The following is a 13,862-nucleotide window of genomic DNA, read 5'->3' on the forward strand; positions in this document are numbered from 1 at the left end:
GCATTCTTTTCTTTCTGCTGCTTTTTTTCTTCATCTGGATTTTCTGGTGTCCTTGGTGTGTGTGTGTGTGTGTTTGCCTTTGTTTATATATTCACCTGTGTGTCTGAAAGCTGTGGGAATGAGTGATCGGAAAGAAGCTGCTGACTGTGAGATGCTCAGAATTTAGCATGGCCTCAAACAATAAACTGCCAACCACGGTTCTTACTCATCCGACTACAAAGCCATGCTACGGTACGCAGCTGTCACTGTCAAACATTTAAGCCTGTGGCCCTGACATTTTGATGTAGATAATACACTATTAGCTTTCCATTTCTATTTCTTAATTTGAAAGACGCTTTTATCTAAAGTGACATACAAACCAAGCGGAATTCAATCCAAGTACAGTGATGAGCAGTTAACGGTTAAGAGCCTTGCTTAAGGGCCCAGTTGTGTCTCTGTGGCAGTTTAGGGATTGCATTGAGCAAGCATTTGTCCTGTTAGCTTATGGCTAATGTCAAAACCAATCCAAGTAAACAGAGCTATGAAACCAAGAGGCCAATGTTATAGAGAAAGTACACTTCTAGAGAAAGATACTTCAGAAAGCAGGCATGAAAGCAGACACTGTAAAAATAAAAACTAAAGTTTGTGTTTACATTGATTCCTTACACCTTACGCAAGTTTAGTTATTTTATTGCAGAAAAATTTTTTGCATTTGATTCCCAGGTCATATTAACACACCTGTTCCTGATCACTAATTCTCAAGTCCACCTTTATAGTCTTTACAGTAACAAATTACACTATCATGGAGAAAGTGCTGCCACTGGTTATTCCGCTTTTACTGAATTTCCAGTTAAGATTTTTTTCTGAAGAGCAGTGTGGTCTTCAGCTAGAAGGAGAATTATCTGGCTGTGCTGGGCGCTTACTGATCTCAAACTGAGATAGGGATCAGAGTGTAGAGGCTCATGTAAACACAAGCACTCCAGAACATAGATTTCTCAATGCGTTTCCTTAGCCATATAACATTTCTGCTGAGGCTATTGTTTTGTTTTTTTTTTTAATTATTTTCTACACATTTTCCAGGTTAATTGTACAACACAATTGCATCATTAAACACCAGGATCCTTTATCAGTAACTAAGAACACATACACAGGTCAAAAACAAAACAAGAAAAATTGACACAAGAGCATCTTGGATGATAAAACACAAAACAGCTTCATGGATACAAACACACAAGAAAATGATTAATTATTGGGAAACAAGAAAGAGGTGAACACATTCAGGGAAACACTTGATAGGTAACAGAATATGGGGAACAGAAAGAGGACCAAAAAGAGAAAATAAAATAATTTTTAGCTTTTACTATTAACGATTTTAAAGAGCCTTTTGTCTGGTGATTGCTATCCGGTTGTTGTTGTTGTTGTTGTTTTTTAACTCCTGTTGTTGTTGTTGTTTTTAAGTCCTGGTTTCTGTATTGAGGGTTTTTGTTGTAATTGGGATCAGATCTTGCAGTGTTATGGTGGTTTTGTTAAATAAAAGAGGTGGCAGATAACAGATTAACAGGAACTCATATTTCCAACCTTTTTATCCAGCATGTTTGTTTGTAATATGATCCGCCATGATTAAGATAAACATGTAGTGACCTAGTAACATTCAGTCATTCTAACAAAAGGAGAATTTCTTGATTTATTTTTGGAAAAAAAAGTAATAATTGCAATACTTATTACAGAAAGGTCTTGCAGATTAGATTCCCCTACTCAACACACACTCCCTCTACCAGACTATTTGTACAGCATATACTACACTACACTACACATATTGCAGATTTATTGCACTACAGTTGCACACATTGGCATGACTGCACTTTCCTCGCAATAATCCTATTGTTCTACCATCCATCTGCATTCATATATAGTACATTTATATATTTTTGTCATGTACTTTCTTCCATTTCCCATCTGTTTAATAAATTTTATCTTTCTTGTCATTTTATTGAAATTTTATTTCACTATCTGTCGTACTATGTATGATTGAAACCCACAACATTTGTATTTAAATTAATTTATTAGGTGATTAAATAAATGATTAACCTAGAAAATTTGTGCTTAAACAATAGTTTATTACGCTAGTCATCTACAGCTACATTTCGTAAGCTATACTGTACAGAGTTTAGTAAATATAGAAGGCTGAGGGGAAAATGGTCTCCCTGTAGATTCTGCTACCCAAGAATATTGCTTTCTACTGAATTCTTTCCATATTCCATTCTAACTCACCTGTCCCCTACGGAAATATATTTTTAGAACAAGAACCTTTTGAAATCTACAGAGAGAAAATACCAAAGAGGAAAAGCAGCGGAATGACCTAAAGTCTGGAGGCCATACTGCAGTCACTGATGGCTCTTTTTCTATCTCACCTTACTCCAGTGCAGAGTAGCCAAAGGGTTTCCTCCGTATGACAGACAGACCAGCCGGAGATGGGAACCAGCATTCACCTCTTCACTCCTCAATCCGTCTATCACCGGAGCCTGAGGTGGGACTGAGAGAGAATGGAGAAGAGAGAGAGAAGACTGTGAGACCTGAGCCAATATATTATGACATTCTGACATTTCAGACTATTCTATAATCCTCTACATGGTCAGAGAAAGCACTGATAGCAGAAGAGGAGTGATAAAAGAATAAATATGATGGACTGTCTGGTGGTGGTGAAAAGGATGAAAAATTTGTTTATATCATTAATTATTCAACAGCCTGATCAACTTTATTCAAAGGCGATGGTGAAATGATCACAAACACTAGGTACTAATGTGGAAATTGTGTTTCATACATATTTAAAAAAAAAAACCAATATTTCAATCCTCAAACCAATTGAAATCAATAGCAATTTAATTTTAGTGGTCAGATTTCCACTTAAAACACTTATTTTGCTCATACTTTATGAATATGTGAATAATCCATAGACTAATACCTGACTTAAATATAAACTAATGATGAGTTAAGGCATGTCCTAATCAAGCTAATTAAAAATTTAATTTTATAAATTCATGTGTCAATAACGACCAAATTTTTATGTGTTAGATGTTTGCTAGTTAATGTACTAATTAATAAGGAACTAATTCAAAGAAGAAGAATCTAGGACATAACACTGATTTTAAATTCGAATAAATAAAGGTATCTAATAAAGGAACGTAACGCCCCCTACTCTACACTCACTATATAAAGCTGAGCACCAGATTACTAATAGTTTTAATAGTCCTTAATAGTTGCCTTAACTGTTTTCCCAATAAAATAACTAAATAATATAACAATATTCTCAGCTATAAAAACTGTGAAGACTGAAAGATAACGAGTGAAAAAAACAATTAACAACAAAATTTATTTGCATAAAAATACTACGACAGAATAACGCAAATCATACCTATAGGTAAATAAACTTAAGAAACAAAAGGATTTTAAATAAATACAATGTGCGCCTTCCACAAAAAAAGTAAAACAAGACTCTCAAAGAGCAAAATAAAATAAAACAAATCACCTTTTCGTAAGTAAACTATGTCATGGTCCAACAATGAAATAAACAAGCCCACAAAATGTCTGTAGTCAAATGTCCTTTGAGCTACACAACACAAACACGCGTGAATGGTGGCTCTCGCACTCAATTTCAGCGGGAAACAATTGAACTTAATTAAACTGTTATCCAGAATAAATTATAGAAAACAAAATGCAAATACTTCAAAAACTTTAAAAACTTTTCCCTCGATACTATGAGCTCTAAAGGGAAGAAATCTCCACCCACTCTTTCTTTAAACAATTAACAATGACGCTTTTCACTGTAAGGGTGAAAATATACACTAATTGATCTAATTATCATTCACTGAACAAACATGTTGGTTAAAAGCACGTTTCAGAAGAACGCAAACAAAACTTTATTAGTATCCCTATCAAGCTACATAACTTTATTGCAACAGGGTTCCATACATGTTACTGTACTTACATTTATGGCACTCAGCAGATGCCCTTATTTAAGTCTCTATCAATAAATACATCGATACTGGTTCACTAGGTCAGTGTCTAAGAATACCATCAGTATTAAGACTCTATTTGGAAGTCAAATAGCAAGAAAAGCAAACAAACTTTAAAAAACCACACACACTGACTCTTGTTTAAGTACATGAGGAAGAGGTGGGTCTTTAGATGTTGCTGGATGACAGTGATTCTGTTCAAACATCTACGGGCCACAGCGTAGGTGCCAGGACAGAGAAGAGTCTTGATACATACCTTCCTTGTTTAATTTCACCCTTGTGGGTAAAGGAGCAGTGTCCCAGACTCGAGTCGCCCAGAGAATTTGAAGAGGAATGGTTGGAGAATGATTCAAAATGAGTTGAGATGAAATTACTCATTTTTCTATGTTCAATATAGAAGATCAGTGTAATCCAGTGCCATCTGATGATCTGAGGTTTGTGTACGCAGCTGCATATGGTAAATATGAACAATTTGAAATAATGTAGAGTGTGTTTGATTTGGTTTAAGTCTATGTGTCAATTAATACATTAACTAGAAATGTTAATGTTAGCTCTTTATTAGTTCATGAGTTAGCTCTTTCATGGTTCATATTTAAGTCAGTATTAATTCAGTTATTAGTGCAGGATTTTTCATCGCTTTTGTTGTAAAGTATTACTCATTTTTTTGTGTGTGTTTAGCAGGCTACAAAGGTATAGCTTTGTTTAGACAGGAAGCACAAACCAGATTTTTTTGTTGCATAGGCAATTTTTGAACAAAAAGAAATTAAAAAAGCTACTGGTCCATTTCAAGCAGTTTACCCGAGTAGGTGAAGTGTAACAGGGAACAAGGATGCGAGTAAACAAGCAGGAAATATGAGTTTAAGGAAACGGACAGAGAGAGCGACTCATTTTATTCCCTGACAGTGCCGTTAAATTGGGAGCCATTTAATGCTGCCGCTGCAGAGAGGAAAGCTCGGCCCTCTGATGAAAGCATTAAGCACTGAGAGTGAGCTGCGTCCTGGCGCTAGTCCATAAAGCAGAATAACAGATGTTTAAACAGTAATAAGGTGAGGCGGAATATGAATAAATTACAGGGTGGCTCCTGAATAAAACATCGTGCCGTAAAAACGAGTCTTGGCCTTTGTTATTGCCGACGGACAGATGAGGACCTCGCATGACAAAGTGGCGTCTCGCTCGAAATCTGGCAGGGATGGAAACAGGCATGGATTTGATGAGCCGGGTGTGCTGAGTAAGGCTGCCACGTTGGACCTCGTTTCTGCAAGATTAGCACTTAGTGTATCGGTCGAGAAGAAATGGAACTGGGAGCAGGTGGAGGGTGGGAGGTGTTAGGGGGTGCAGGAGAAAGAGAGCGAGAGAAGAAGAAGAAGGAGAAGAAGGAAGATGAAGGCAGAAAGATAATTAAGATCCGTGGGAGGAAAGCGGAGGAGACGGCTCTGCATGCAAATGGAAGGACATGGAGTGTCACAATCTGCACCAAAGTTTTAATTAATGATGCGTATGAATTTTGCAAGTTGAACGAAAATTAGCTAGCACTTGCAGTGATTTGCTCTTATTGAATGTAAAGTGATAATATAAGATGAGAAGGATATGGATTTAGATCTGTGCGAAACAGGTTGGTGGATTTGCGATGGATTTCATGTAAATATGCCCAGAGGTAGATGTAAATTATCAAAGAAAATTTAGAGAGCCTCAGCAAGTCAGTGTATGAGAGTTAGTACAAAAGAATGATGCACTGCAGATCTGAAATGCTTTAACAATATTAACAAAAGTATATGATCAAAAATTGCATAGAAAACCTCTATTCTGAAATGCGTCACATTGATTTATATCAAAATATCTGTGACGTGATAAGCGATTCTGGTGCTAATTTGCCGATAGTCCACTATTTTCATTAAGAGGTTAGTGATTGTCTGTCACTCTGACATCACAGGGAGATGCTGTTATTGCTAGCACACTCATAATGGAGTATTACAGTACAAAAAACACAAGCTAGAACAATCAGGAGCTTCTTTTCTCATTCCCTATTTTCCATCAACATCACTATTAATGAGAAATCCGATACAGAATTAGTGGAGACAGCAAACATTGGACTCCCAGAATGCAATGCAGCTATACATCACAGTGGTGCTGCGTTAGAGCAGAGACTCAAGAGTTCAGCAAATTAGCTATGTCTGAGCTGGAGAGCTTGATGGTGCTGATGGTGGTATTAGCGTAAAATTTAAAGCTTTAGAAACTGATCAGAGTGTATAGATGAATAAAGGACTAAAGCACCGCTGCATCACCCTATATATTTTGAAATAAAGTAGTCAGAAGTCAGAATAAAGCAGTGCTAAATCCTACTGGTAGAGCTATCAGAAGGTAGTCAGATGGAATTGTGGGTTGGAAATATAATTTCAAAATCCATTCATGCTTTTTTTTGTACCACTTTTCCTACACAGGGTCTCAGGGAAACCTGGAGTCTATCCCAGGGGACTCAGGGCACAAGGGCACAATCCCACACACACACGACAGACAATTTAGAGATGCCAATCAGCATTAGATACACATCCGTAACCAGAACGGCTTAAATTTAGCTCATTTGTCTCATTTAACTGAGCAGTTGAAGGTTAAGGGCTTTGCTCAAGGGCCCAGCTTGGTGATGACGGGATTTGAAATCACAACTGTCCAATCAGAAGCCCAGTGTCTTAACCACCATCATTTTCTTGATGTAAACTAAAATAAAGTAAAATACAGGCAGGAAGGATACATCACCTTTAAAAGGACACTTTAGCTACATTTACATCTATTAGTTTGGTGGTAATCTGACTCATTTCTCTATACAATTAAAACCCCTTAAAAACGAGGTGGATAACCTGTTTAATAATCAGTTTTATCGACAACTAACTGCCATGTAAGTATTTTCAATATAATAACTCTTACAGTGGAAATATTGACTATGTTCTGTGCATGACCAGTTACATTATGGCACATGCTGTTCCTGTGAGGTTCACCCAGCAGATTTAAAATCATCAACGGCAAGAGGCTGGATGATGAGTGGTTAAGGCTCTGAGATAGTGATTGAAAGATTGAGAGTTTGAATCCAGAGAGCAGTTGAGCCCTTGAGTAAGTCCCTTAACACTCAAATCCGTAGGTCATGTCCTCTGTCAAGTGTCTGCCAACAGAATCAATTAAAGACTGGCTGAATCATGTGGCAAATTGTAAGTGAAATTCCAAAGCTTGGTCAGTAGGTGTGTGTGTGTGCGTGAGAGAGAGAGAGAGAGAGAGAGAATATGCAATAAGGTATACAACATTATTTCAAGCATAAGGATATAACAGTATTCGGATATTTGGTAGACATTTTGCCGAAATTGATGCCATATATGTCTCATTAGTAACACATAAAAAATGGCAGCTGCTAGCATGCTGAACTCACATCAGCTACTGCACTGATATTTCAACACATTTATGAAGTCTGGGTAAATATACAGTAACCAGTTCACTTCCTTAGGAGTGGTAAAACTATTAGCATGTAAAAACATGCTCATATTATGACAAGATAGCTTCAGGCTAACAGGAATGTGCACAACCCTGAACTAACAATATGCTGTGTGTGTGTGTTGAGTTTCTGTTTATATCTAGCCACACCAAATTTCTATGAATTCATGTGAGCATTTATTTGAAACTCATTGTTTTTTATAACCAAGACCATGAAACACATTTCTCACCCAAATTCTAACCATTTATATTCCTGCCACTGCACATTTATTAAAAAATGTATCTATTCAGCTCATTTTCTTGTCTACTTGGCTCATTTCTTCCCTCATGCCCGAATTCAATTAAATCTAATCTGGACTTTTTGTTCTTGCAAAATATCAGGTTTATATCTCTCTTAAAACCACTCAGTGATCATTTTTCAGGTGCATTCATACCCTAAAGGTCGCTTTGTAATGCTACAGTTACTGACTGTAGCCTGTCTGTTGCTATGCTACACCATTAATGGCAAAAGCCTACCACTTTTGATATAATCAGACACTATTTTGAGGATAGATCATCTCAGCACTGAGATGACACTAACATGGCTGTGTGTGTGTGTGTGTGTGTGCGTGTGTGCGTGTGTGTGTGTGTATGAGGTACAGCAGTGTTTCTTGGGGTTTTAAATACCTCATTGCCACAACAGGGTTGAAACAAAAGTCCCTCATTCTTAGAATACCATATAGAAAACCATTTAGATGAAAGATAGATGATGATTTGCATAATTTACTATAGAAAAAAAATATTAGCTAGTCTAATCTTACCTCTCTAGCAATAGCTAGCTAACTTCACTCATCAACATTAGGCTAAGTATTAGCTTAACTCTGAATGCTACTAAAACTAGGATCCTAGCTAGCTAACATGTGGCTAATCATCATGTGTAATCAAGCTAGCTCATTGTTACAGTGTGTACCAGTAAATATGCTAGGAAGCTAGCTTTAAGTGTTATAGTGTATTTAATGCTAAGCATTAATTCTGGAGAGGGAAGTGAAAAGAAAAGCAAGTGATGAAAATGAAATTTTTAATCCACCTTTTCTTTTTATTTGGTAAAATCTGGACATAAACGGATTAATAAGCGGTGCTAAGGAACCTGTGCTCTTTTGATTGTTTGTCATGCCCACATATACACAAACTGTATATTTCTGCTCTCTTTGTTAAACCTCTCTCTTTTTTCCTCCTTCTAGTAATCACAAGTACATGTTTACAGCCCATTTGCTGTCAGGTGGCCTTTCAGATAAGCAAACTCACACTTTCTGTTATCACCTTTGGCTGTAAATAGTACAGATTAACGACACACACATCCACACACAGACATCCAGATTTCTCTCATCACCCCTACATCTCTTCTTGACAACGTTAGCGCCGCTAATTATTGTGGGGGTTTTTTTTCGCATTTTATGCACATTTTGCTAAGCTTTGATAACATCAGTGAAGGCTATTTCTTCACATCATTTACTTTATGTGGACTATCCAGTGAATTGTGCAAATCTGTGGTCTACTGAGGCTAATTTAATGCATAACAATCACTTTTACTCTCTCTAGTATATAGGTGAAGTTAATCTCTCTATACAGGGAGATCAGAGAACAGAGGAATAATATGGAGGAGATGACTAAGACTACCTACTATGCATTAGAAGTGTCTAAAGCCTGTGTACCTGGAGCACATAGTAGCCTTTGTTCTAGCTAAACTGGGGATAACATTGGTTAGGTCTCTTACTATTTTAAGAGAAAATGCTAAAAATATGAAGGAAAAATATTTCTTACAGTATACTTTCATTAAAGTCATGGTTTCCAAAGCCTGGTTGAGAGCTGGGTTCTTGACTCGACAGAGCAGGGGTCGGCCATCGTCCGAACGCTGAGGTCTGATCCTGTGGGCAGAGAATGGTAACATGATAACACAGTCTCACACTCTTACAGTTTGGTTTCCATATTCCTTATGATCATGATCACAGCTCCAGTAACTGATCCTGGCCAAAGGGAAAGCAGTTCTTTGCATCTCTGACCTGATTCATTAATGTTTGCTTCTTCAGATAACACTATAAAAAAAGTGCTAAACAATTTTTACAGCATGATGCAAACTGATGAAACTATTGCTGTGGGTGTTAATCCCATCTAAACACATATACAGAAAAAAAGATATTGTAGCTTGTAATTCAAGTTGATTTTTTGCCGCTTGGCTAAATGGTAACAATAAAAAAAAAATAAATAAATAAAATAATGTATGTATCATTAATCATCTGGGTAAATCAATGCTATTAAGACTAGATCACTGAGTATCATTCATCAGATGAAACCACTGCCACTAAAGAACTAATGAACTAATGATACTCATCTAGTAATCGATACTAATCAGTGTATTTTAACTTGTGTGTGTGTGTGTGTGTCTATTGGTAGACAGCCACATTAAAAGCGAGACTTCCGTATTGAACTTTTATTGACCTCATGGATTTCTAACCTGCTGTTAATGAGAGATCAGGAACTAGTGCTACAGGGAGGAGAAAAAGCTCGCACTGATAGAATCTCTCATTTAAAAACGCATTACACTCCAAATCAGCCGTTTCATTTGCAAATCCTGACTGGAGATTTGGTTTGGAGCGAGCTATGCTCAGTTTTCCAGGTCTATTTGGCAATGGTATATTAGATATTTAAGGAATAGTTTGGCAGGAAATCAAATTTACTCAATGTTCCAGTTATGCCAAATGTATTTCAGTTGAAATGTGTTTCAGCCCACATTCTATAGAAAGAAAGTGTGACTTAAAATAATCTATTCATTCATTCAACTTTAGTGGTTTTTAAGTGTTTCTTTATCCAAGTCAGAGTAACAGTGGATCCAGAACCAGAGTCAGTACCAAGTACCAATTCTGGTCTTATTTTGGAGAACGGATTCTGTACCAAGAGACCTTCATGTATACAATTTTGCAAAACATTACAGTCTTCAGTGAAGAACACCACTTCCTAGAGGCATAGCATACCTTTATTCAAGACTATCTGCAAACGAGGTGATTATTTTTAGCCATGCAGGCTGCTATAAAATGTGTGTCTTTTGTGATGTTCTTTCTCCATGAAAGCACAAGTCCACATATTGTAGGTGAGTTAGTTCCAGTGCTCCAGTCCCAAAAAAGTGGTTTTATAGACACTATATACCCAAAACTATAGTATGCAGGTTTTTCTTAAACTGTGGTTAAATAGTGCAGTTGTCGATTTGCGCTGTTAACCATAGCAACTCTTTCTATCTCATAATAAAACTTGACACAAGAAGGGAAGTGTTGAACAAGTTGAACCACATTTCATGGCACAGAAATTTGAGAATGGCTAGTTTTCATACGTGGTAGGCACCAGGGGTTTGATGGAAGTGGATTCCAGAAAATCATTTTCAAGGGGACTTTGGCTGGGGATTGGTTCTCTGAGCTGACCTTTCAGACTTCAAACACTCTGAGCCAAACACTTCCAAGTCTGGAAAAAGATGTGAGAATGAAAATGACCTTTATGTCACCAATCCACCTACCAGCATGTCTCATGAGCATAGAAGGGAACCAGAGAACCTAACCAGAGAAACTAACAAATCGGTTATGTAGAAATTCAGATTATACACATTTGTGAGATTTTTGGAAGCTATGATATAGCATAAAGACTGAAAAGGATTTTGGCTACATTTTCCTTGTAGGTCCTATACAAAATGGTAGAAGCAAACATGTCTCCAAATAGGTCTTGGCTTAGTGACAAATTTGGGTAAGGCACCATTCTCTGGACTTAATTTGCACTATTGATCTGAAACCATTATTTCAGGGAGCCTGTTATGACCCAACTTGACTGATGGTGATTTGGGCCATTTCCATTTCCTTTGTTTGTCAAAGCCACAAACTCACCAAGCAGGTCAAGAATCCCTTCAGCCTGAAACAAGAAGAAGTGATGTGTTCTTGTTGGCAAGGGTTAAAATGTCCCTTGCAATTGAATTATTATCCCCATATTTGTAAATCACAAAGGATTTTTTATTTCTGGTTGAATTGGAGCAGGAGTATGAGAGAGAGAGAGTGCAATATCAAATGGAAAGTGAGTTATTTATTTTACAATACGACCGAAGTAATTTAGTTTTGTAAATTATTTTTCTCTGACTTAGGAAAGGTAGCTGGCAATAAATTCAGCTTTTATTGACGTGTACACATACACTGTACAGTACACAATGAAATTCTTACTTGTATGTGCTTTACAGCATTACAATGTAGGGTTAAGTGATCTTTTTTTTTTCAGTTAGCTCTTTTAACTTGAATACATTTTAGATAACACAGCCATATTTGACGAAAGCAGCATAATTCTATTATATGCATACTTCTGTTAGAAATAAAAATAAATAAAATAAAAAGCATCATTAAAATTCCACAGACGATCACAGTAAATTTTGGAGAGAAGTGGAGTAAAGTGCTTAATTACACATCTCAAGATATTTTTTTCCCTAAGCAAGCCCATTACAACCAACTAAAATCACCTAAGTTTAAAATCACATTTTATTTTTCTTTTCGGAAATGTTCTTCAGGAGACTTTGCAATTCACCAAATGAAACTCCTAGCAATCGAAACTAATCATCAGTATTTGTAGCAGTATTCTAAAGCCTCACCTCACAGTACTTCGCCTCACTCGCTACTGTGTCTTTCTTTAAAACCTTAGTGTTGCGCCCCAATGAAAAGCATTTCTTAGAATTTTACCCTTCAAGTAAAGTTCTGAAGGACAGCTGGATTTTAAAGAAGAAGCAACATTAAAAGAAAACACGTACATAACATCAGTTTGAGTGCTCAGGAGTTTATCTTTAGAGCCTGACATGGGGGAAGGCATCGCGTCTGTCAGCTCCTCTCCATCTGAGAATAAGAAGTTATATTAGTTACCGGAGCACACTGTTCCTCTGGGCATCAGGTTTTATATTAGAAAGATATTCATTTAACATTTTTCCCCCCATATTTAAGGTACATTTTGTTGAAGTCTTTATTCAACAGCACTACAAAGGATCTCTGCAAAAGAAAAAAAAAAGGTCCTGTAAAGGTATCTTTAAGATCCAATTGAAAATCCTCTATGGTTCAAGATGCTATAAATAAAGAAAGGTATAAAAGTACACCCTGAAAGATGACTTTAGTAGATTTTTCTGAGAGTCTTGGGATTTGAACTCATACCCTTCAAATCCCAGAACTTTCAAGGAATACACACAGATTTTCAGAGCATATTTCTATATTGTCAGATAAAGACAGGCTGCATGCATGCAAATGCAGGCGAGTCAGGTTTTATTCAAAGGCAGACAAATCCAAAAGGGAGGTGTTAGGCAAAAATGGTGTAACAAAACAGGCAATTAATGGAAAAGTAATAGTCGAGACAAAAACCAAGGGTTAAGAGGTTAAGAGGGTTTTACTGTCATTTTAACCCTATATAGTTACACAGAAAGCAGAGCTACATAAAACAACAACAATAAAGTGCATGTGTGTAAACGTGCAGAAATTACAAGACAAGAAATTGCAGTACAACTGTGTACACAGACCAGCACCAGCCAGTATACATGCTACGATTGTAAACATAAACAGTTAGAAGCAGATTGATTGTATCAGCATTAAAAAACTAAAAAAGTGTGTAAAAATTGCTGTGTGTGTGTGTGTGTCATGTTATATAGGCTCTAACATACTTTAGCACTTCTGTAATATGATTAAATTAAGTGTTTATATATAAAAATTTATATAATACTAATTTGAAAATCAATTTGAAAGGCAGGTTAACTCTTTTTAAGATTATTTATTTGATTATTTACTTATTTTTACGTCTCTATAATCTATTCCTTCAGAAATGTGACTTTTTATTCAGTTGAAAGAATTTGTTGTACTTCACTGCAATAAATCTTAACAATCTTAACAGTATATTTGTATATATGGACCTTTTTGAATATATCTATAAAAAGATCCAGTATTTCCAATTATAACATCTCAATACAGCACGTTATATGATTATTAAACCAATTTGTAGAGATTTTTACTAATTTCAAACCTTATATTTTTCTTATACTGTTGGCAGATATTTTTGGTTCCTCCTAGAAATAAAGGCTTAGAACTACATATTAAGAAATAATGAGTAAATTTGTTCATTAAGGTTTTCTTTTTGCAGTGGATAAACACAGAAGTGCTTCAGTTTTACAACATGTGAATGGATGCTACAAAGCTTTTGGTTTAGCATCAGTGACTATTATTCCAGTGTTGAAAAGAATTAACAACACATCGTGAAGTGTTTTATTCTTCTGATAAGACAACAATTAACCCACTCCTACATTTTCTATTTTATTATATTTTGAATTTTATTTATTTATTTTTATTTATATTTTGAATATTTATTAAA

At 36.1% G+C, this 13,862-nt stretch overlaps 1 protein-coding gene across 3 annotated transcripts in view; it reads right to left on the reverse strand.

Moving 5' to 3' along the window:
* nphs1 (NPHS1 adhesion molecule, nephrin) overlaps nt 1–13,862 on the reverse strand; it is a 114,459-nt gene that overhangs the window by 51,702 nt on the left and 48,895 nt on the right. For all 3 annotated transcript variants that reach the window (XM_058413560.1, XM_058413558.1, XM_058413559.1), the window contains exons 6-8: nt 12,271–12,352; nt 9,267–9,370; nt 2,391–2,512 (exon numbers count right to left, since the gene is read on the reverse strand). In XM_058413560.1, coding sequence (XP_058269543.1) covers nt 2,391–2,512; nt 9,267–9,370; nt 12,271–12,352 — 308 coding nt within the window. The remainder of the gene's footprint in view (nt 1–2,390; nt 2,513–9,266; nt 9,371–12,270; nt 12,353–13,862) is intronic.

Source organism: Hemibagrus wyckioides, linkage group LG17 (genome assembly GCF_019097595.1).
Source record: "Hemibagrus wyckioides isolate EC202008001 linkage group LG17, SWU_Hwy_1.0, whole genome shotgun sequence".
NCBI classification, from domain to species: Eukaryota; Metazoa; Chordata; class Actinopteri; order Siluriformes; family Bagridae; genus Hemibagrus; species Hemibagrus wyckioides.